The 25,082-nt window shown below is 42.8% G+C and overlaps 1 protein-coding gene across 1 annotated transcript in view; it reads left to right on the top strand.

Moving 5' to 3' along the window:
- The window catches only part of LOC122926346 (collagen alpha-1(IV) chain-like), an 875,364-nt gene that overhangs the window by 228,088 nt on the left and 622,194 nt on the right, over positions 1–25,082 (top strand). The window contains exons 12-33 of the mRNA XM_044277721.1: positions 496–525; positions 904–933; positions 1,072–1,113; positions 2,322–2,351; positions 6,183–6,212; positions 6,599–6,628; positions 6,767–6,814; positions 8,022–8,051; positions 8,767–8,796; positions 9,177–9,206; positions 9,345–9,392; positions 10,618–10,647; positions 16,715–16,744; positions 17,121–17,150; positions 17,289–17,330; positions 18,518–18,547; positions 19,729–19,758; positions 20,136–20,165; positions 20,304–20,345; positions 21,529–21,558; positions 24,408–24,437; positions 24,576–24,623. Of these exons, the coding sequence (XP_044133656.1) occupies positions 496–525; positions 904–933; positions 1,072–1,113; positions 2,322–2,351; positions 6,183–6,212; positions 6,599–6,628; positions 6,767–6,814; positions 8,022–8,051; positions 8,767–8,796; positions 9,177–9,206; positions 9,345–9,392; positions 10,618–10,647; positions 16,715–16,744; positions 17,121–17,150; positions 17,289–17,330; positions 18,518–18,547; positions 19,729–19,758; positions 20,136–20,165; positions 20,304–20,345; positions 21,529–21,558; positions 24,408–24,437; positions 24,576–24,623 (750 nt within the window). The remainder of the gene's footprint in view (positions 1–495; positions 526–903; positions 934–1,071; positions 1,114–2,321; positions 2,352–6,182; positions 6,213–6,598; positions 6,629–6,766; positions 6,815–8,021; positions 8,052–8,766; positions 8,797–9,176; positions 9,207–9,344; positions 9,393–10,617; positions 10,648–16,714; positions 16,745–17,120; positions 17,151–17,288; positions 17,331–18,517; positions 18,548–19,728; positions 19,759–20,135; positions 20,166–20,303; positions 20,346–21,528; positions 21,559–24,407; positions 24,438–24,575; positions 24,624–25,082) is intronic.

Raw genomic sequence — 25,082 nt, 5'->3', positions numbered from 1 at the left:
GCTTGATGATTGGCTGCTTTGCAGCCTTTCAAAAAGCACCAAGAAAGCGCCGAGCACCGAACCCGAACCCGGACTTTTACGAAAATGTTCGGGTTCGGGTCCGTGTCACGAACACCCAAAAATTCGGTACGAACCCGAACCATACAGTTCGGGTTCGCTCATCACTACTTGCTAGGTCTAGCGTTGAGGATGCATCATCAGACTAATCTTCAGGTACTAAACACATAGCGGAGGAGCAGTAGACAGGGGGCAGGGACCCCCAGTGTGCTTAGCATATTGTGTGGCCAGATTTTTCTGACAGCTTTGCTAAAAAAGTTGGAATGACTCTATCTCTGATTTAAATATTATCTATGCATCTATCTATCTATCGATCTTTCTATCTATCTATCTATCTATCTATCTATCTATCTATCTATCTATCTATCTACCTAATGCAGGTTTCAAAATCAATTTAAAATCTTCAGACAGTGACCAATAAAACGTGTTTTCTTTCAGATATAAAGGGAGGAATTCCGGGCCCGACAGGTAAAGTCTATATGTTCTGCCACCTTCACCCGTTGACAGGAGAATGAGTTGACATTGCACTGAGGTAGACGCTGGGGTCCTTTACAGCTTTTATTGAAAGGATCCGAATAAAACTATAACAAGAAAATATCAATGCTTACTATGAGGTGAATATATACATATTATAGTATACATGACAAAGCATAACAAAGAACATAAGTAATATGCAAACACATCAAAATACATATAGGGATGGAAAACATATAGGCGGCGTGTGGAGGATGAGGGTAAGATGTAGTTCTCTTCAGTTTTCCAGTGTAATATAAAAAAAAAATTGCATGCTTCAAAATCCGTTTTGAATCTCCAGTCGGTGGCCAACAAAACCTGTTTATATTTCAGATATAAAAGGAGGAACTCCAGGGTCAACAGGTAAAGTATATAAATATATAGGTCATGTATGTAAATGATTGGTGAGATGTACATGCAGTACTCTGCCTGACTGCATAAGGTTCTGTTAACAGGATATATGTCCACATAATACTAATACCTTTCTTTATTTAATAATAGGTAGCTGGTCATTTGGTGGAAATCAGCCGGTAAATGGACTTGGTAAGTTAAAAAAAAAAAAAGCAATGCTGTGAACATTAATGAACGCAACACCATAAATACATATTTTCAGAGTTAAAGATTGGCCGGCTCCAAGAGGTGGAAAAGGCTTGGATGTGTGGTTTGAAGGGCAGAGCAGAATCAGAGCTTACTACAAGACAACTGACTTGTGGGACCAAGCAGAGCATGGAGCCATTGACTGAGTTAGATGGGGGAAAGAAATTATTTTTTCTCCATGATAAATACTGTTTTCACTTGGCCCCAGGAGACAGACAGGTCAGTAATGCCAAGGAACGAGAGAGTGTGTAACATAAAGAAGATGTCCGGGAGTTGGAGAAGGCCAGAGTAATGTAATTTTCTTGGCAGTTAGCAGATCGTTGGTAAATTTGGTTAGGGCAGTTTCAGTTGAGTGGTAGGGTTGAAAGCCAAACTGTAGCTGTTAAAAAAAGGGAGCAAGAAATGAGGTGGGAGGACAATTCAAAATGGACAACATGTTGTTCAAGTACTTTTGAGATAAGTGTTACTATTTGTTGCTGCTTACAAAGAAAAACACTGGGTCAGAGGCCTATTAAGGAGTTGCACTCTGTTATTGTCTGATGATTGTGTTGCTCGTTTTTCAGTTTTTCTTTTTTTGTATCTGCCTACCTATTGTTCTATATTATTTCTGCTAACCTCCCTAAACATCCAGGGAGCTCCAGAAAATGGAGAGACCTTCCATACTCCCACAGGTGTTGGAGAATTTCCTGGGTGTGACAGGAGTCTCTTGGGACATTCTGCAGATCAACTGCTAGATAGATCTGGCACTGAGGCTGCATCATCAAAGACAGACTAATGTTCAAACACATAGTTGAAGAGCAGAAAAGGGGCCAGGGACCCCAAGTGTGCTGAGCATGTTGTACACCCACCATTTCCAGACAAAGTTAACAAGTTTGATCTAAATCTCTTAGCAAATTATGATCTATCTATCTATCTATCTATCTATCTATCTATCCATCTATCATCTCTATTATTGAGATTAACTGAAGATTCCAGAGATGATGAAGTTATCTGTACTATTTGTTCTCTTGACTTTAAATGAAAAGGAGACCAATATCAGATGGGAAAATATAATTATATTCAGTATTGCAGTGTATTATTAAACAAAACAGGCATGTTTGAAAACCAGTTTTGACTCTCCAGTCGGTGGCCAATAAAATCAGTTTTTATTTTAGATATAAAGGGAGGAACTCCAGGGTCAACAGGTAACATATATAAATATATACAGTACAGACCAAAAGTTTGGACACACGTTCTCATTCCAAGAGTTTTCTTTATTTTCATGACTATGAAAATGGTAGATTCACACTGAAGGCATCAAAACTATGAATTAACACATGTGGAATTATACACATAAAAAGTGTGAAACAACTGAAAATATGTCATATTCTAGGTTCTTCAAAGTAGCCACCTTTTGCTTTGATTACTGCTTTGCACACTTCTTGGCATTCTCTTGATGAACTTCAAGAGGTAGTCACCTGAAATGGTCTTCCAACAGTCTTGAAGGAGTTCCCGAGATGCTTAGCACTTGTTGGCCCTTTTGCCTTCACTCTGCGGTCCAGCTCACCCCAAACCATCTCGATTGGGTTCAGGTCCGGTGACTGTGGAGGCCAGGTCATCTGGCACAGCACCCCATCACTCTCCTTCATGGTCAAATAGCCCTTACACAGCCTGGAGGTGTGTTTGGGGTCATTGTCCTGTTGAAAAATAAATGATGGTCCAACTAAACACAAACCGGATGGAATAGCATGCCGCTGCAAGATGCTGTAGTAGCCATGCTGGTTCAGTATGCCTCCAATTTTGAATAAATCCCCAACAGTGTCACCAGCAAAGCACCCCCACACTATCACACCTCCTCCTCCATGCTTCACGGTGGGAACCAGGCACGTAGAGTCCATCCGTTCACCTTTTCTGCATCGCACAAAGACACGGTGGTTGGAACCAAAGATCTCGAATTTGGACTCATCAGACCAAAGCACAGATTTCCACTGGTCTAATGTCCATTCCTTGTGTTCTTTAGCCCAAACAAGTCTTTTCTGCTTGTTGCCTGTCCTTAGCAGTGGTTTCCTAGCAGATATTCTACCATGAAGGCCTAATTCACACAGTCTCCTCTTAACAGTTGTTCTAGAGATGTGTCTGCTGCTAGAACTCTGTTTGGCATTGACCTGGTCTCTAATCTGAGCTGCTGTTAACCTGCGATTTCTGAGGCTGGTGACTCGGATGAACTTATCCTCCGCAGCAGAGGTGACTCTTGGTCTTCCTTTCCTGGGGCGGTCCGCATGTGAGCCAGTTTCTTTGTAGCGCTTGATGGTTTTTGTGACTGCACTTGGGGGCACTTTCAAAGTTTTCCCAATTTTTCGGACTGACTGACCTTCATTTCTTAAAGTAATGATGGTGTCACGGCTGAGGATGGGGGAAACCCTCAGGCGTGTGATGCCACGCGATGTTAGTCGCTGCTCGGCCAGGAGAACAGAATAAGGGAGCAGGTCAACTCCTAACGCATCCCTAATCGGACCCTGACTCCTAGCTGCATGAGCCGACCTTGAAGGTAGGAGGGCTCATGCTCAGGAACCTCAGATCCCTACTCACCCTCTGCCGATCCCTGAGCTAGGAGCTGGGTAGACCACCTGTTCCTCCTGGACGCGGAGAAACAGGAGTCTAAACTGGCCGAGCTGCAAGGGGATATAAAACATAAACAGACTCCACATAAACATAAACTTAACATCACATAACAACATTTATGACCACAAGGGTGGCCCTCACTGGCAGATTGAAAATAAGAAGGAGGATGACTCCAGCTTACATAGCTGAAGTACCCCTCAGACTTCTGAAACACAGCAGAAGCTATATAGGCCCAAGTAGCCACACCCACACTCAGACACACCCAGTGCACACACACTAGGAAGGAAGTTAACCCTTCCAACACCAGGGAAGGGAAGACAGCAACTAAAGGGGAATACACACACAATAAACCCCGTGCACACCAAACAAGGAAAGTGCACACATATAAACACACGTTGCCAAGTGCAACCGCATGCACAACATAGCAAGCTGCCTTGCAACAGCTCAGGCTGCTATGCTGCCACATAAACAACGTTGCCAGCGGCAACCACAGGTGAGGCAACATACTACAGCCCTCACCTGTGATTGACAACCCGACCTAGACCTCCGGCAACCGCATGCGGTAACAGGAGTCACGACCATGACCATGGTCGTGACAGATGGCCTTTCGTTTCTCTTTACTTAGCTGCTTTTTTCTTGCCATAATACAAATTCTAACAGTCTATTCAGTAGGACTATCAGCTGTTTATCCACCTGACTTCTCCACAACGCAACTGATGGTCCCAACCCCATTTATAAGGCAAGAAATCCCACTTTTTAAACCTGACAGGGCACACCTGTGAAGTGAAAACCATTTCAGGTGACTACCTCTTGAAGCTCATCAAGAGAATGCCAAGAGTGTGGAAAGAAGTAATCAAAGCAAAAGGTGGCTACTTTGAAGAACCTAGAATATGACATATTTTCAGTTGTTTCACACTTTTTTGTTATGTATATAATTCCACATGTGTTAATTTATAGTTTTGATGCCTTCAGTGTGAATCTACAATTTTCATAGTCATGAAAATAAAGAAAACTCTTTGAATCAGAAGGTGTGTCCAAACTTTTGGTCTGTACTGTATGTCATATATGTACATGATTTGTGAGCTTTACTTGCAGTACCCTGCCGGACCAATGGTAGTGCTGTTAACTGGACCTACACCCACATAATAATAACACTTTAGTATTGGTTAATACAAGGTAGAATTAAAGCTTACACCAAGGCAGCTGACTTGTGTGACCAGGAAGAGCATGTAGCCATTGACTGTGATAGGTCTGTTGGGGGCTGAGGTGGGGGGAAGCTAAATTCTGTTTTCACTGTATTTTGTAAAGCCAAGGGATGAGAGTGTGTAACAAAGTAAGGTTTCAACTGTGTCAAACTCAGAAGACAGGTCCCGGAGGAGGAGGAGGCTGGAGTAATGTCATTTGACTTGGCAGTTAGCAGACCGTTGGTGAATTTGGTCAAGGCAGTTTCAGTTGAGTGGTAGTGTCGGAAGACAGACTGTAACCGGTGAAAAAGGGAGTGAGATGAGATGTGGGAAGACAATTCAAAGTGGACATGTTGCTCAAGTAGTTTTGAGGAAAACAGGAGTAGGGATATGGGGTGACAGCTATTTATCTATCTAGCTATCAATCTATCCATCACAGAGATTGGTGTTAATAGCACCAGCACATTCTGAATTAGTGTTGAGCGAATTGAAGTCCATTAAGTGGACTTTGATATGAATTTCAGGGAATATTTGATTTGACCCCTGCTTCATGGTAGAAAATCGATTTTCTCTGACTGGCTTTAAAAACTTAAAATCAAACTTATATCCTTTTTTTGAGCACAAAGCGTCGGGTGCTCTATTAAAATCGAAGAAATCCAGTACTCCGACAGGTGTTGGAGCATTTCCTCGGTGCCACAGAAGTCTCTTGGCCCCTCCTGCAGATCTACAACTATCTAGGCACCAGCACATTGTGAATTAGTGTTGAGCGAATTGAAGTCCATTAAGTGGCTTTAAAAACTTACTGGTTTTAAAAACTTAAAATCAAACTTACATCCTTTATTTGAGCACGAAGCGTTCCAGTAAATGGGGAGACCTCTAGTACTCCTACAGGTGTTGGAGAATTTCCTCGGTGCCACAGAAGTCTCTTGGCCCCTCCTGCAGATCAAAAACTAGCTAGATCTAGCGTTGAGGCTGCATCATCAGACTAAGCTTCAGGTTCTAAACACATAGTGAAGGAGCGGTAGACAGGGGGCAGGGACCCCAGTGTGCTTAGCATGTTGTGCACCGACATTTTCCTGACAGCTTTGCTTAAAATCTCGGAATGACTCTATCTCTAAATTTAAATATTATCTATCCATCTATCTATCTATCTATCTATCTATCTAATGCAGGTTTCAAAATCAATTTAAAATCTTCAGACAGTGACCAATAAAACGTGTTTTCTTTCAGATATAAAGGGAGGAATTCCGGGCCCGACAGGTAAAGTCTATATGTTCTGCCACCTTCACCAGTTGACAGGAGAATGAGCTGACAATGCACTGAGGTAGATGCTGGGGTCCTTTACAGCTTTTATTGAAAGGATCAGAGTAAAACTATAACAAAAAAATAACAATGCTTACTATGAGGTGAATATATACATATTACAGTATACATGACAAAGCATAACAAAGAACATATGTAATATACAAACACACAGAAATACATATGGGGATGGATAACATATAGGCGGCGTGTGGAAGATGAGGGTAAGATATAGTTTTATTCAGTTTTGCAGTGTAATATAAAAAAATATATATATATTTGGATGCTTCAAAATCCGTTTTGAATCTCCAGTCGGTGGCCAACAAAACCTGTTTATATTTCAGATATAAATGGAGGAACTCCAGGGTCAACAGGTAAAGTATATAAATATATAGGTCATGTATGTAAATGATTGGTGTGATTTAAATGCAGTACTCTGCCTGACTGCATGGAGTGATGTTACCAGGACATATGTCCACATAATACTAATACCTTTCTTTATTTAATAATAGGTGGCTGGTCCTATCAATTTGGTGGAAATCAGCCGGTGAATGGACTTGGTAAGTTTAAAAAAAGAAAAAAAAACAATGCTGTGAACATTAATGAATGCAACACCATAAATACATCTTTTCAGAGTTAAAGATTAGTGGGCTCCAAGCAGGTGGAAAAGGCTTGGATGTGAGCTTTGAAGGGCAGAGCATGATCAGAGCTTACTACAAGACAACTGACTTGTGGGACCAAGCAGAGCACGGAGCCATTGACTGAGTTAGATGGGGGAAAGAAATTATTTTTTCTCCATTATAAATATTGTTTTCACTTGGCCCCAGGAGACAGACAGGTCAGTAATGCCAAGGAACGAGAGAGTGGGTAACATAAAGAAGAGGTCCTGGAGTTGGAGAAGGCCAGAGTAATGTAATTTTCTTGGCAGTTAGATCGTTGGTGAATTTGGTTAGGGCAGTTTCAGTTAAGTGGTATGGTTGGAAGCCAAACTGTAGCTGTTAAAAAAGGGAGCAAGAAAAGGGGTGGGAGGACAATTCAAAATGGAGAACATGTTGTTCAAGTACTTTTGAGATAAGTGTTACTATTTGTTGCTGCTTATAAAGAAAAAACACTGGGTCAGAGGCCTATAGAGGAGTTGCACTCTTTTATTGTCTGATGATTGTGTTGCTCGTTTTTCAGTTTTTCTTTTTTTGTATCTGTCTACCTATCTTTCTATATCATTTTGCCAACCTCCCTGAACATCCAGGGTGCTCCAGAAAAAGGGGAGACCTCCAGTACTCCCACAGGTGTTGGAGAATTTCCTGGGTGTGACAGAAGTCTCTTGGGACCTTCTGCAGATCAACTGCTAGATAGTTCTGGCACTGAGGCTGCATCATCAAATACAGACTCAGGTTCAAACACATAGTTGAGGAGCACAAAAGGGGCCAGGGACCCCCAGTGTGCTGAGCATGTTGTACACCCACCATTTCCAGACAAAGTTAACAAGTTTTATCTTAATCTCTTAGCAAAGTATGATTTATCTATCTATCTATCTATCTATCTATATCCATCTATCATCTCTGCTATTGAGATTAACTGAAGATTCCGGAGATGATGAAGTTATCTGTACTATTTGTTCTCTTGACTTTAAATGAAAAGGAGACCAATATCAGATGGAAAAATATAATTATATTCAGTATTGCAGTGTATTATAAAACAAAACAGGCATGTTTGAAAACCAGTTTTGACTCTCCAGTCGGTGGCCAATAAAATCTGTTTTTCTTTTAGATATAAAGGGAGGAACTCCAGGGTCAACAGTTAACATATATAAATATATATGTCATATATGTAAATGATTTATGAGCTTTACTTGCAGTACCCTGCCAGACCAATGGGAGTGCTGTTAACTGGACCTACACCCACATAATAATAACACTTTAGTATTGGTTAATACAAGGTAGAATTAAAGCTTACACCAAGGCAGCTGACTTGTGTGACCAGAAAAAGCATGTAGCCATTGACTGTGATAGTTCTGTTGCGTGCTGAGGTGGGGGGAAGCTAAATTCTGTTTTCACTGTATTTTGTAAAGCCAAGGGATGAGAGTGTATAACAAAGTGAGGTTTCAACTGTGTCAAACTCAGAAGACAGGTCCAGGAGGAAGAGGCTGGGGTAATGTCATTTGTCTTGGCAGTTAGCAGACCATTGGTGAATTTGGTCAAGGCAGTTTCAGTTGAGTGGTAGGGTAGGAAGCCAGATTGTAACCAGTGAAAAAGGGAGTGAGATTAGAGGTGGGAAGACAATTCAATGTGGACAAGTTGCTCAAGTAGTTTTGAGGAAAACAGGAGTAGAGATATGGGGTGACATTTTTGATCTATCTAGCTATCAATCTATCCATCACAGAGATTGGTGTTAATAGCACCAGCACATTGTGAATTAGTGTTGAGTGAATTGAAGTCCATTAAGTGGACTTTCATATGAATATTAGGAAATATTCGATTTGGTCCCTGCTTCATGGTCACGTGTTTTCTTTCAGCTATAAAGGGAGGAATTCCGGGCTCGACAGGTAAAGTCTATATGTTCTGCCACCTTCACCCGTTGACAGGAGAATGAGTTGATATGGCGTTGAGGTAGACGCTGGGGTCCTTTACAGCTTTTATTAAAAGGATCAGAGTAAAACTATAACAAGAAAATAACAATGCTTACTATGAGGTGAATATATACATATTACAGTATACATGACAAAGCATAACAAAGTACATATGTAATATACAAACACATATAAATACATATGGGGATGGATAACAATATAGGTGGTGTGTGGAGGATGAGGGTAAGATGTAGTTCGATTCAGTTTTCCAGTGTAATATAAAAAAAAGATTTGCATGCTTCAAAATTTGTTTTGAATCTCCAGTCGGTGGCCAACAAAACCTGTTTATATTTCAGATATAAATGGAGGAACTCCAGGGTCAACAGGTAAAGTATATAAATATATAGGTCATGTATGTAAATGATTGGTGAGATTTACATGCAGTACTCTGCCTGACTGCATGGAGTGATGTTACCAGGACATATGTCCACATAATACTAATACCTTTCTTTATTTAATAATAGGTGGCTGGTCTTATCAATTTGGTGGAAATCAGCCGGTGAATGGACTTGGTAAGTTTAAAAAAAGAAAAAAAAAACAATTCTGTGAACATTAATAAATGCAACACCATAAATACATCTTTTCAGAGTTAAAGATTGGCGGGCTGCAGGAGGTGGAAAAGTCTTGAATGTGAGCTTTGAAGGGCAGAGCAGAATCAGTGCTTACCACAAGACAACTGACTTGTGGGACCAAGCAGAGCATGGAGCCATTGACTGAGTTAGATGGGGGAAAGAAATTATTTTTTCTATATGATAAATACTGATTTCACTTGGCCCCAGGAGACAGACAGGTCAGTGATGCCAAGGAACGAGAGAGTGTGTAACATAAAGAAGAGGTCCTAGAGTTGAAGAAGGCCAGAGTAATGTAATTTTCTTGGCAGTTAACAGATCATTGGTGAATTTCATTAGGGCAGTTTCAGTTAAGTGGTATGGTTGGAAGCCAAACTGTAGCTGTTAAAAAAGGGAGCAAGAAAAGGGGTGGGAGGACAATTCAAAATGGAGAACATGTTGTTCAAGTACTTTTGAGATAAGTGTTACTATTTGTTGCTGCTTATAAAGAAAAAACACTGGGTCAGAGGCCTATAGAGGAGTTGCACTCTTTTATTGTCTGATGATTGTGTTGCTCGTTTTTCAGTTTTTCTTTTTTTGTATCTGTCTACCTATCTTTCTATATCATTTTGCCAACCTCCCTGAACATCAAGGGAGCTCCAGAAAAAGGGGAGACCTCCAGTATTCCCACAGGTGTTAGAGAATTTCCTGGGTGTGACAGAAGTCTCTTGGGACCTTCTGCAGATCAACTGCTAGATAGGTCTGGCACTGAGGCTGCATCATCAAACACAGACTCAGGTTCAAACACATAGTTTAGGAGCAGAAAAGTGGCCAGGGACCCCCAGTGTGCTGAGCATGTTGTACACCCACCATTTCCAGACAAAGTTAACAAGTTTGATCTAAATCTCTTAGCAAAGTATGATCTATCTATCTATCTATCTATCTATCTATCTATCCATTTATCCATCTATCTATCATCTCTGTTATTTAGATTAACTGAAGATTCCGGAGATGATGTAGTTATCTGTACTATTTGTTCTCTTGACTTTAAATAAAAAGGAGACCAATATCAGATGGAAAAAATATAATTATATTCAGTATTGCAGTGTATTATAAAACAAAACAGGCATGTTTGAAAACCAGTTTTGACTCTCCAGTCGGTGGCCAATAAAATCTGTTTTTCTTTTAGCTATAAGGGGAGGAACTCCAGGGTCAACAGGTAGCATATATAAATATATATGTCATATATGTACATGAATTGCAAGCTTTACTTGCAATACCCTGCCTGAACAATGGGAGTGCTGTTAACGGGACCTGCACCCACATAATAAAAACACTTTAGTATTGGTTAATACAAGGTAGAATTAAAGCTTACACCAAGGCAGCTGACTCGTGTGACCAGGAAGAGCATGTAGCCATTGACTGTGATAGGTCTGTTGGGGGCTGAAGTGAGGGGAAGCTAAATTCTGTTTTCACTGTATTTTGTAAAGTCAAGGGATGAGAGTGTGTAACAAAGTGAGGTTTCAACTGTGTCAAACTCAGAAGACAGGTCCAGGAAAAGGAGGAGGAGGAGGCTGGAGTAATGTCATTTGTCTTGGCAGTTAGCAGACCGTTGGTGAATTTGGTCAAGGCAGTTTCAGTTGAGTGGTAGGGTCGGAAGCCAGACTGTAACCGGTAAAAAAGGTAGTGAGATGAGAGGTGGGAAGACAATTTAAAGTGGACTTGTTGCTCAAGTAGTTTTGAGGAAAACAGGAGTAGGGATATGGGGTGACAGCTTTTTATCTATCTAGCTAGCAATCTATCTATCGTAGAGATTGGTGTAATAGGACCAGCAAATTTTGAATTAGTGTTGAGCAAATTGAAGTCCATTAAGTGGACTTTGATATGAATTTTAGGGCATATTCGATTTGACACTTGCTTCATGGTAGAAAATCGATTTTCCCTGACTGGCTTTAAAAATTTAAAATTAAACTTACATCCTTTATTTGAGCACGAAGCGTCGGGTGCTCTATTAAAAGGAGAGACGTCCAGTACTCCGACAGGTGTTGGAGAATTTCCTCGGTGCCACAGAAGTCTCTTGGCCCCTCCTGCAGATCTACAACTAGCTAGTAGAGTTGAGCGAACACCTGGATGTTCGGGTTCGAGAAGTTCGGCCGAACTTCCCGGAAATGTTCGGGTTTGGGATCCGAACTCGACCCGAACTTCGCCCCGAACCAGAACCCCATTGAAGTCATTGACTTTTCGGCACTAAAAAGGCTGTAAAACAGTCCAGGAAAGGGCAAGAGGGCTGCAAAATGTAGGTAAATCCCCTGCAAACAAATGTGGATAGGGAAATGAATAAAAATAAAAATCAAATAAATAAAAATTAACCAATATCAATTGGAGAGAGGTCCCATAGCAGAGAATCAGGCTTCATGTCATCCACCACTGGAACAGGCCACTGTCAGATATTTAGGCCCCGGCACCCAGCCAGAGGAGAGAGGTCCCATAGCAGAGTATCAGGCTTCATGTCATAGCAGAGAATCAGGCTTCATGTCATAGCAGAGAATCAGGCTTCATGTCATAGCAGAGAATCAGGCTTCACGTCACCCACCACTGGAACAGGCCATTGTCAGATATTTATGCCCCGGCACCCAGACAGAGGAGAGAGGTCCCATTGCAGAGAATCAGGCTTCATTTCATAGCAGAGAATCAGGCTTCACGTCACCCACCACTGGAACAGGCCACTGTCAGATATTTAGGCCCCGGCACCCAGACAGAGGAGAGAGGTCCCATAGCAGAGAATCAGGCTTCATGTCATAGCAGAGAATCAGGCTTCATGTCATAGCAGAGAATCAGGAATCATGTCATAGCAGAGAATCAGGCTTTATGTCATAGCAGAGAATCAGGCTTCACGTCACCCACCACTGGAACAGGCTATTGTCAGATATTTAGGCCCCGGCACCCAGACAGAGGAGAGAGGTCCCATTGCAGAGAATCAGGCTTCTTGTCACCCACCACTGGAACAGGCCACTGTCAGATATTTAGGCCCCGGCACCCAGACAGAGGAGAGAGGTCCCATAAAAGAGAATCAGGCTTCATGTCATAGCAGAGAATCAGGCTTCACGTCACCCACCACTGAAACAGGCCACTGTCAGATATTTAGGCCCCAGCACCCAGACAGAGGAGAGAGGTCCCATTGCAGAGAATCAGGCTTCATGTCACCCACCACTGGAACAGGCCACTGTCAGATATTTAGGCCCCGGCACCCAGACAGAGGAGAGAGGTCCCATAGCAGAGATTCAGGCTTCATGTCATAGCAGAGAATCAGGCTTCATGTCACCCACCACTGGAACAGGCCATTGTCAGATATTTAGGCCCTGGCACCCAGACAGAGGAGAGGTTCATTCAACTTTGGGTTGCCCCGCAATATAATGGTAAAAATAAAAAAAGAGGATTGACTGAAGTGCCCTGGAGTACAAGAATATATTGTTTAGGGGAGGTAGTTATAAATGTCTAATCTGCACAAGGGATGGACAGGTCCTGTGGGAACCATGCCTGGTTCATTTATATGAACGTCAGCTTGTCCACATTGGCTGTGGATAGGCGGCTGCGTTTGTCTGTAATGATGCCCCCTGCCGTGCTGAATACACGTTCAGACAAAACACTGGCCGCCGGGCAGGCCAGCACTTCCAAGGCATAAAAGGCTAGCTCTGGCCACGTGGACAATTTGGAGACCCAGAAGTTGAATGGGGCCGAACCATCAGTCAGTACGTGGAGGGGTGTGCACACATACTGTTCCACATGTTAGTGAAATGCTGCCTCCTGCTAACACGTTCCGTATCAGGTGGTGGTGCAGTTAGCTGTGGCGTGGTGACAAAACTTTTCCACATCTCTGCCATGCTAACCCTGCCTTCAGAGGAGCTGGCCGTGACACAGCTGCGTTGGCGACCTCTTGCTCCTCCTCTGCCTTCGCCTTGGGCTTCCACTTGTTCCCCTGTGACATTTGGGAATGCTTTCAGTAGCGCGTCTACCAACGTGCGCTTGTACTCGCGCATCTTCCTATCACGCTCCAGTGCAGGAAGTAAGGTGGGCACATTGTCTTTGTACCAGGGATCCAGCAGGGTGGCAACCCAGTAGTCCACACACGTTAAAATGTGGGCAACTCTGCTGTCATTGCGCAGGCACTGCAGCATGTAGTCGCTCATGTGTGCCAGGCTGCCCAGAGGTATGGACAAGCTGTCATCTGTGGGAGGCGTATCGTCATCGTCCTCCGTTTCCCCCCAGCCACGCACCAGTGATGGGCCCAAGCTGCGTTGGGTGCCACCCCGCTGTGAACATGCTTCATCCTCATCCTCCTCCACCTCCTCCTCATCATCGTCCTCCTCGTCCTCCAGTAGTGGGCCCTGTCTGGCCACATTTGTACCTGGCCTCTGCTGTTGCAAAAAATCTCCCTCTGAGTCACTTCTAAGAGACTGGCCTGAAAGTGCTAAAAATGACCCCTCTTCCTCCTCCTCCTGGGCCACCTCCTCTTCCTCCTCCTCCTGGGCCACCTCCTCTTCCATCATCGCCCTAAGTGTTTTCTCAAGGAGACATTTAAGTGGTATTGTAACGCTGATAACGGCGTCATCGCCACTGGCCATGTTGGTGGAGTACTCGAAACAGCGCAACAGGGCACACAGGTCTCGCATGGAGGCCCAGTCATTGGTGGTGTAGTGGTGCTGTTCCGCAGTGCGACTGACCCATGCGTGCTGCAGCTGAAACTCCACTATGGCCTGCTGCTGCTCGCACAGTCTGTCCAGCATGTGCAAGGTGGAGTTCCAACTGGTGGGCACGTCGCATCTGAGGCGGTGAGCGGGAAGGCCGAAGTTACGCTGTAGTTCAGACAGGCGAGCAGCGGCAGGATGTGAACGCTGGAAGCGCGCACAGATGGCCCGCACTTTATGCAGCAGCTCTGACATGTCGGGGTAGTTGTGAATGAACTTCTGCACTACCAAATTCAGCACATGCGCCAGGCATGTCCGGCTAGTCCCAGAGCTGCAACGAGATTTCGCCCATTATCGCACACCACCAGGCCGGGCTTGAGGCACACCGGCAGCAACCACTTGTCGGTCTGTTGTTCAATACCCCGCCACAACTCCTGCGCGGTGTGGGGCCTGTCCCCCAAACATATGAGTTTCAGAATGGCCTGCTGACGTTTACCCCGGGCTGTGCTGAAGTTGGTGGTGAAGGTGTGTGGCTGACTGGATGAACTCTGAAAGTCAGTGGCACAACCTTCATTCCATGTGGGGTCTAGGACCTCATCGTCCCCTGCATCGTCTTCCACCCAGTCTTCCTCCCTGACCTTCTGTTCAGTCTGCACACTGCAGAAAGACGCAGCAGTTGGCACCTGTGTTTCATCATCAGAGACGTGCTGAGGTGGTATTCCCATGTCCTCATCATCAAGAAACATAAGTGGTTGTGCGTCAGTGCATTCTATGAATTCCACTGCTGGGGAAGGGCTAGGTGGATGCCCTTGGGAAACCCTGCCAGCAGAGTCTTCAAACAGCATAAGAGACTGCTGCATAAGTTGAGGCTCAGACAGTTTCCCTGATATGCATGGGGGTAATGTAACAGATTGATGGGCTTGGTTTTTAGGCGCCATCTGTGCGCTTTCTGCAGAAGACTGGGTGGGAGATAATTTGAACGTGCTGGATCCACTGTCGGCCACCCAATTGACTAATGCCTGTACCTGCTCAGGCCTTACCATCCTTAGAACGGCATTGGGCCCCACCAAATATCGCTGTAAATTCTGGCGTCTACTGGGACCTGAGGTAGTTGGTTCACTAGGACGTGTGGCTGTGGAAGAACGGCCACATCCTCTCCCAGCACCAGAGGGTCCACTAACACCACCACGACCATGTCCGCGTCCGCGTCCCTTTCTAGATGTTTTCCTCATTGTTACCGTTCACCACAATAAGAAAAAAGTTATTTGGCTGAATGTATTGAATTCACATTCAGGCCTTTTTTTACAGGCACCTAACACTATCTGGCTATCTATTTAGGTACCGTATTACACTAATACAGGCACAGCAGTAACCACAGATTTAGCTGAGTATAAATTGTAGGCCTAGTATTTAGGCCCTGGATGACAGGTTCCGTTTACGGACAGAATTAGACTTGGAGATGCACCGTAGCGTGTGAAGTTATTGAGGATGACCCTATCAGCACCTTCAATTTAATATACGCTTTTATGGATAGATTTAAACTTGGCCTGCTACAGCAGAAACCACTGATTTAGGGAATTGCTCATTTGGGAATTGTATTTCAACCCAGAAAAAAAATATATCCTTTGCCAGACAGCAGACAGTATTACAATTGGCTAGCCACAGCTAAAACACAAGATTTTAGGTACTGCTATTTTGGCAATTGTATTTCACCCCTCAATAAAATAGCAAGCACAGCCAAGCCCCTGATGAAGGATATAGCAAAAAAAAAAAAAACACACTATTGATGGTTAAATGTACTTGGTGGCAGCTTGTGCTGGCGCACCACAAGACACAAAATGGCCGCCGATCACCCCAAAAGAAAAAGTGACAGAAAAACGCTCTGGGAAGCCTAAAAACAGTGAGCAATTAAATAGCAGAGGTTGAATGATTCATAGCTGTAGATCGATCACTTCATTAAGTGTTTTTGAAGAGTAAATCACTGCCTAATCTGGCCCTAACAGCAGCAGCTGCATCATATCCCTACACTGATCAGAGCAGAGTGACGTGCGGCGCTACGTGACTCCAGCTTAAATAGAGGCTGGGTCACATGCTGCACTGGCCAATCACAGCCAGGCCAATAGTAGGCATGGCTGTGATGGCCTCTTGGGGCAAGTAGTATGACGCTTGTTGATTGGCTGCTTTGCAGCCTTTCAAAAAGCGCCAAGAAAGCGCCGAACACCGAACCCAAACCCGGACTTTTACGAAAATGTTTGGGTTCGGGTCCGTGTCACGAACACCCCAAAATTCGGTACGAATCCGAACTATACAGTTCGGGTTCGCTCATCCCTACTTACTAGGTCTAGCGTTGAGGATGCATCATCAGACTAATCTTCAGGTACTAAACACATAGCGGAGGAGCAGTAGACAGGGGGCAGGGACCCCCAGTATGCTTAGCATATTATGCGGCAAAATTTTTTTTTAGCTAAAAAAGTCGGAATGACTCTATCTCTGATTGAAATATTATCTATGCATCTATCTATCGATCTATCTAACTAATGCAGGTTTCAAAATAAATTTAAAATCTTTAGACAATGACCAATAAAACGTGTTTTCTTTCAGATATAAAGGGAGGAATTCCGGGCCCGACAGGTAAAGTCTATATGTTCTGCCACCTTCACCCGTTGACAGGAGAATGAGCTGACAATGCACTGAGGTAGACGCTGGGGTCCTTTACAGCTTTTATTGAAAGGATCCGAGTAAAACTATAACAATAAAATAACAATGCTTACTATGCGGTGAATATATACATATTATAGTATACATGACAAAGCATAACAAAGAACATAAGTAATATGCAAACACATCGAAATACATATAGGGATGGAAAACATATAGGCGGCGTGTGGAGGATGAGGGTAAGATGTAGTTCTCTTCAGTTTTCCAGTGTAATGTAAAAAAAATTGCATGCTTTAAAATCCGTTTTGAATCTCCAGTCGGTGGCCAACAAAACCTGTTTATATTTCAGATATCAAAGGAGGAACTCCAGGGTCAACAGGTAAAGTATATAAATATATAGGTCATGTATGTAAATGATTAGTGAGATTTACATGCAGTACTCTGCCTGACTGCATAAAGTTCTGTTAACAGGACATATGTCCACATAATACTAATACCTTTCTTTATTTAATAATAGGTAGTTGGTCATTTGGTGGAAATCAGCCGGTGAATGGACTTGGTAAGTTTAAAAAACAAAAACAATGCTGTGAACATTAATGAATGCAACACCATAAATACATATTTTCAGAGTTAAAGATTGGCCGGCTCCAAGAGGTGGAAAAGGCTTGGATGTGTGGTTTGAAGGGCAGAGCAGAATCAGAGCTTACTACAAGACAACTGACTTGTGGGACCAAGCAGAGCATGGAGCCATTGACTGAGTTAGATGGGGGAAAGAAATTATTTTTTCTCCATGATAAATACTGTTTTCACTTGGCCCCAGGAGACAGACAGGCCAGTGATGCCAAGGAACAAGAGAGTGTGTAACATAAAGAAGAGGTCCGGGAGTTGGAGAAGGCCAGAGTAATGAAATTTTCTTGGCAGTTAGCAGATCGTTGGTAAATTTGGTTAGGGCAGTTTCAGTTGAGTGGTAGGGTTGAAAGCCAAACTGTAGCTGTTAAAAAAAGGGAGCAAGAAATGAGGTGGGAGGACAATTCAAAATGGACAACATGTTGTTCAAGTACTTTTGAGATAAGTGTTACTATTTGTTGCTGCTTACAAATAAAAACACTGGGTCAGAGGCCTAATAAGGAGTTGCACTCTGTTATTGTCTGATGATTGTGTTGCTCGTTTTTCAATTTTTTTTTCTATCTGTCTACCTATCTTTCGATAACATTTTGCCAACCTCCCTGAACATCCAGGGAGCTCCAGAAAAAGGGGAGACCTTCAGTACTTTTACAGGTGTTGGAGAATTTCTTGGGTGTGACAGAAGTCTCTTGGGACCTTCTGCAGATCAACTTTTAGCTAGGTCTGGCACTGAGGCTGCATCATCAAACACACACCCAGGTTCAAACACATAGTGGAGGAGCAGAAAAGGGGCCAGGGACCCCCATTGTGCTGAGCATGTTGTTTACCCACCATTTCCAGACAAAGTTAACAAGTTTGATCTAAATCTCTTAGCAAAGTATGATCTATCTATCTATCTTATCCATCTAAGATATCTATTATTAAGATTAACTGAAGATTCCGGAGATGATGAAGTTATCTGTTCTATTTGTTCTCTTGACTTTAAATGAAAAGGAGACCAATATCAGATGGAAAAATATAATTTTATTCAGTATTGCAGTGCATTATAAAACAAAACAGGCATGTTTGAAAACCAGTTTTGACTCTCCAGTCGGTGGCGAATAAAATCTGTTTTTCTTTTAGATATAAAGGGAGCAACTCCAGGGTCAACAGGTAACATATATAAATATATATGTCATATATGTACATGATTTGTGAGCTTTACTTGCAATACCCTGCCTGACCAATGGGAGTGCTGTTAACTGGACCTACACCCACATAATAATATCACTTTAGTATTGGTTAATACAAGGTAGAATTAAAGCTTACACCAAGGCAGCTGACTTGTGTGACCAGGAAGAGCATATAGCAATTGACTGTGATAGGTCTGTTGGGGGCTGAGGTGGGGGGAAGCTAAATTCTGTTTTCACTGTATTTTGTAAAGCTAAGGGATGAGAGTGTGTAACAAAGTGAGGTTTCAACTGTGTCAAACTCAGAAGACAGGTCCAGGAGGAGGAGGAGGAGGAGGCTGGAGTAATGTAATTTGTCTTGGCAGTTAGTAGACCGTTGGTGAATTTGGTCAAGGCAGTTTCAATTGAGTGGTAGGGTCGGAAGCCAGACTGTAACCGGTGAAAAAGGGAGTAAGATGAGAGGTGGAAAGACAATTCAAAGTGGACATGTTGCTCAAGTAGTTTTGAGGAAAACAGGAGTAGGGATATGGGGTGACAGCTATTTATCTATCTAGCTAGCAATTTATTCATTGTAGAGATTGGTGTAATAGCACCAGCACATTCTGAATTAGTGTTGAGCGAATTGAAGTCCATTAAGTAGACTTTGATATGAATTTCAGGGAATATTCGATTTGACACATGCTTCATGGTAGAAAATTGATTTTCCCTGACTGGCTGTAAAAATTAAAATCAAACTTACATCCTTTATTTGAGCACGTAGCGTCGGGTGCTCTATTAAAAGGGAAGACCTCCAGTACTCCGACAGGTGTTGGAGAATTTCCTCGGTGCCACAGAAGTCTCTTGGCCCCTCCTGCAGAATTACAACTAGCTAGGTCTAGCGTTGAGGATGCTTCATCAAAATAATCTTCAGGTTCTAAACACATAGCGGAGGAGCAGTAGACAGGGGGCAGGGACCCCCAGTGTGCTTAGAGTGTTGTGCGCCCAAATTTTTATGACAGCTTTGCTAAAAAAGTCAGAATGACTTTATTTCTGATTTAAATATTATCTATGCATCTATCTATCTATCTATCTATCTATCTATCTATCTATCTATCTACCTAATGCAGGTTTCAAAATCAATTTAAAATCTTCAGACAGTGACCAATAAAACATTTTTTCTTTCAGATATAAAGGGAGGAATTCCGGGCCCGACAGGTAGGGTCTATATGTTCTGCCACCTTCACCCGTTGACAGGAGAATGAGTTGACATTGCACTGAGGTAGACGCTGGGGTCCTTTACAGCTTTTATTGAAAGGATCCGAGTAAAACTATAACAAGAAAATAACAATGCTTACTATGAGGTGAATATATACATTTTATAGTATACTCGACAAAGCATAAAAAAGAACATATGTAATATGCAAACACACAGAAAAACATATGGGGATGGAGAACATATAGGCGGCGTGTGGAGGATGAGGGTAAGATGTAGTTCTATTCATTTTTACAGTGTAATATAAAAAAAAATTGCATGCTACAAAATCCGTTTTGAATCTCCAGTATGTGGCCAACAAAACCTGTTTATATTTCAGATATAAAAGGAGGAACTCCAGGGTCAACAGGTAAAGTATATAAATATATAGGTCATGTATGTAAATGATGGGTGAAATTTACTTGCAGTACATTTCCTGATTGCATGGAGTTCTATTAACAGGACAGATGTTCACATAATACTAATACCTTTCTTTATTTAATAATAGGTAGCTGGTCATTTGGTGGAAATCAGCCGGTGAATGGACTTGGTAAGTTTAAAAAAAGAAAAAAAAACAATGCTGTGAACATTAATGAATGCAACACCATAAATACATATTTTCAGAGTTAAAGATTGGCGGGCTGCAGGCGGTGGAAAAGGCTTGGATGTGTGGTTTGAAGGGCAGAGCAGAATCAGTGCTTATTACAAGACAACTGACTTGTGGGACCAAGCAGAGCATGGAGCCATTGACTGATTTAGATGGGGGAAAGAATTTTTTTTTTCTCCATGATAAATACTGTTTTCACTTTGCCCCAGGAGACAGACAGGCCAGTGATGCCAAGGAACGAGAGAGTGGGTAACATAAAGAAGAGGTCCTGGAGTTGGAGAAGGCCAGAGTAATGTAATTTTCTTGGCAGTTAGCAGATCGTTGGTGAATTTGGTTAGGGCAGTTTCAGTTGAGTGGTAGGGTTGGAGGCCAAACTGTAGCTATTAAAAAAGGGAGCAAGAAAAGAGGTGGGAGGACAATTTAAAATGGACAACATGTTGTTCAAGTAATTTTGAGATAAGTGTTACTATTTGTTAATGCTTACAAAGAAAAACACTGGGTCAGAGGCCTATAGAGGAGTTGCACTCTGTTATTGTCTGATGATTGTGTTGCTTGTTTTTCAGTTTTTCTTTTTTTGTATCTGCCTACCTATCCTTCTATATTATTTCTGCTAACCTCCCTAAACATCCAGGGAGCTCCAGAAAAAGGAGAGACCTTCCGTACTCCCACAGGTGTGACAGACGTCTCTTGGGACCTTCTGCAGATCAACTGCTAGATAGATCTGGCACTGAGGCTGCATCATCAAACACAGACCAATGTTCAAACACATAGTTGAGGAGCACAAAAGGGGCCAGGGACCCCCAGTGTGCTGAGCATGTTGTACACCCACCGTTTCCAGACAAAGTTAACAAGTTTGATCTAAATCTCTTAGCAAAGTATGGTCTATCTATCTATCTATCTATCTATCCATCTATCATCTCTATTATTGAGATTAACTGAAGATTCCAGAGATGAAGAAGTTATCTGTACGATTTGTTCTCTTGACTTTAAATGAAAAGAGACCAATATCAGATGGGAAAATATAATTATATTCAGTATTGCAGTGTATTATTAAACAAAACAGGCATGTTTGAAAACCAGTTTTGACTCTCCAGTCGGTGGCCAATAAAATCTGTTTTTATTTTAGATATAAAGGGAGGAACTCCAGGGTCAACAGGTAACATATATAAATATATAGAGTACAGACCAAAAGTTTGGACACACGTTCTCATTCCAAGAGTTTTCTTTATTTTCATGACTATGAAAATAACTGATGGTCCAACTAAACGCAAACCGGATGGAATAGCATGCCGCTGCAAGATGCTGTAGTAGCCACGCTGGTTCAGTATGCCTCCAATTTTGAATAAATCCCCAACAGTGTCAACAGCAAAGCACCCCCACACCATCACACCTCCTCCTCCATGCTTCACGGTGGGAACCAGGCATGTAGAGTCCATCCGTTCACCTTTTCTGCATCGCACAAAGACACAGTGGTTGGACCAAAGATCTCAAATTTGGACTCATCAGACCAAAGCACAGATTTCCACTGGTCTAATGTCCATTCCTTGTGTTCTTTAGCCCAAACAAGTCTCTTCTGCTTGTTGCCTGTCCTTAGCAGTGGTTTCCTAGCAGATATTCTACCATGAAGGCCTGATTCACACAGTCTCCTCTTAACAGTTGTTCTAGAGATGTGTCTGCTGCTAGAACTCTGTGTGGCATTGACCTGGTCTCTAATCTGAGCTGCTGTTAACCTGCGATTTCTGAGGCTGGTGACTCGGATGAACTTATCCTCCGCAGCAGAGGTGACTCTTGGTCTTCCTTTCCTGGGGCGGTCCGCATGTGAGCCAGTCTCTTTGTAGCGCTTGATGGTTTTTGTGACTGCACTTGGGGACACTTTCAAAGTTTTCCCAATTTTTCGGACTGACTGACCCTTATTTCTTAAAGTAATGATGGTGTCACGGCTGAGGATGGGGGAAACCCTCAGCCTTGCGACGCCAAGCGATGTTAGTCGCTGCTCGGCCAGGAGAACAGAATAAGGGAGCAGGTCACCTCCTAACGCATACCTAATCGGACCCTAACTCCTAGCTGTATGAGCCAACCTTGAAGGTAGGAGGGCTCATGCTCAGGAACCTCAGATCCCTACTCACCCTCTGCCGATCCCTGAGCTAGGAGCTGGGTAGACAACCTGTTCCTCCTGGACGCGGAGAAACAGGAGTCTAAACTGGCCGAGCTGCAAGGGGATATAAAACATAAACAGACTTCACATAAACATAAACTTAACATCACATAACAACATTTATGACCACAAGGGTGGCCCTCACTGGCAGATGGAAAATAAGAAGGAGGATGACTCCAGCTTACATAGCTGAAGTACCCCTCAGACTTCTGAAACACAGCAGAAGCTATATAGGCCCAAGTAGCCACACCCACACTCAGACACACCCAGTGCACACACACTAGGAAGGAAGTTAACCCTTCCAACACCAGGGAAGGGAAGACAGCAACTAAAGGGGAATACACACACAATAAACCCCGTGCACACCAAACAAGGAAAGTGCACACATATAAACACACGTTGCCAAGTGCAACCGCATGCACAACATAGCAAGCTGCCTCGCAACAGCTCAGGCTGCTATGCTGCTACATAAACAACGTTGCCAGCGGCAACCACAGGTGAGGCAACATACTACAGCCCTCAACTGTGATTGACAACCCGACCTAGACCGCCGGCAACCGCATGCGGTAACAGGAGTCACGACCATGACCATGGTCAAGACAGATGGCCACTCGTTTTTCTTTACTTAGCTGCTTTTTTCTTGCCATAATACAAATTCTAACAGTCTATTCAGTAGGACTATCAGCTGTGTATCCACCTGACTTCTCCACAACGCAACTGATGGTCCCAACCCCATTTATAAGGCAAGAAATCCCACTTATTAAACCTGACAGGGCACACCTGTGAAGTGAAAACCATTTCAGGTGACTACTTCTTGAAGCTCATCAAGAGAATGCCAAGAGTGTGCAAAGCAGTAATCAAAGCAAAAGGTGGCTACTTTGAAGAACCTAGAATATGACATATTTTCAGATGTTTCACACTTTTTTGTTATGTATATAATTCCACATGTGTTAATTCATAGTTTTGATGCCTTCAGTGTGAATCTACAATTTTCATAGTCATGAAAATAAAGAAAACTCTTTGAATGAGAAGGTGTGTCCAAACTTTTGGTCTGTACTGTATGTCATATATGTACATGATTTGTGAGCTTTACTTGCAGTACCCTGCCTGAACAATGGGAGTGCTGTTAACTGGACCTACACTCACATAATATTAACACTTTAGTATTGGTTAATACAAGGTAGAAATAAAGCTTACACCAAGGCAGCTGACTTGTGTGACCAGGAAGAGCATGTAGCCATTGACTGTGATAGGTCTGTTGGGGGCTGAGGTGGGGGGAAGCTAAATTCTGTTTTCACTGTATTTTGTAAAGCCAAGGGATGAGAGTGTGTAACAAAGTAAGGTTTCAACTGTGTCAAACTCAGAAGACAGGTCCCGGAGGAGGAGGAGGAGGAGGAGGAGGCTGGAGTAATGTCATTTGACTTGACAGTTAGCAGACCGTTGGTGAATTTGGTCAAGGCAGTTTCAGTTGAGTGGTAGGGTCGGAAGCCAGACTGTAACCGGTGAAAAAGGGAGTGAGATGAGAGGTGGGAAGACAATTCAAAGTGGACATGTTGCTCAAGTAGTTTTGAGGAAAACAGGAGTAGGGATATGGGGTGACAGCTTTTTATCTATCTAGCTATCAATCTATCCATCACAGAGATTGGTGTTAATAGCACCAGCACATTCTGAATTAGTGTTGAGCGAATTAAAGTCCATTAAGTGGACTTTGATATGAACTTCAGGGAATATTCGATTTGACCCCTGCTTCATGGTAGAAAATCGATAAAAAAAATATATATATATTTGCATGCTTCAAAATCCGTTTTGAATCTCCAGTCGGTGGCCAACAAAACCTGTTTATATTTCAGATATAAATGGAGGAACTCCAGGGTCAACAGGTAAAGTATATAAATATATAGGTCATGTATGTAAATGATTGGTGTGATTTACATGCAGTACTCTGCCTGACTGCATGGAGTGATGTTACCAGGACATATGTCCACATAATACTAATACCTTTCTTTATTTAATAATAGGTGGCTGGTCCTATCAATTTGGTGGAAATCAGCCGGTGAATGGACTTGGTAAGTTTAAAAAAAGAAAAAAAAACAATGCTGTGAACATTAATGAATGCAATACCATAAATACATCTTTTCAGAGTTAAAGATTAGTGGGCTCCAAGCAGGTGGAAAAGGCTTGGATGTGAGCTTTGAAGGGCAGAGCAGGATCAGAGCTTACTACAAGACAACTGACTTGTGGGACCAAGCAGAGCATGGAGCCATTGACTGAGTTAGATGGGGGAAAGAAATTATTTTTTCTCCATTATAAATATTGTTTTCACTTGGCCCCAGGAGACAGACAGGTCAGTGATGCCAAGGAACGAGAGAGTGGGTAACATAAAGAAGAGGTCCTGGAGATGGAGAAGGCCAGAGTAATGTAATTTTCTTGGCAGTTAGATCATTGGTAAATTTGGTTAGGGAAGTTTCAGTTAAGTGGTAGGGTTGGAAGCCAAACTGTAGCTGTTAAAAAAGGGAGCAAGAAAA

This window comes from Bufo gargarizans, chromosome 2 (genome assembly GCF_014858855.1).
Source record: "Bufo gargarizans isolate SCDJY-AF-19 chromosome 2, ASM1485885v1, whole genome shotgun sequence".
NCBI lineage: Eukaryota > Metazoa > Chordata > Amphibia > Anura > Bufonidae > Bufo > Bufo gargarizans.
The sequence above is the reverse complement of the archived record's forward strand: the minus strand, read 5'-3'. Positions and strand labels throughout refer to the sequence as shown.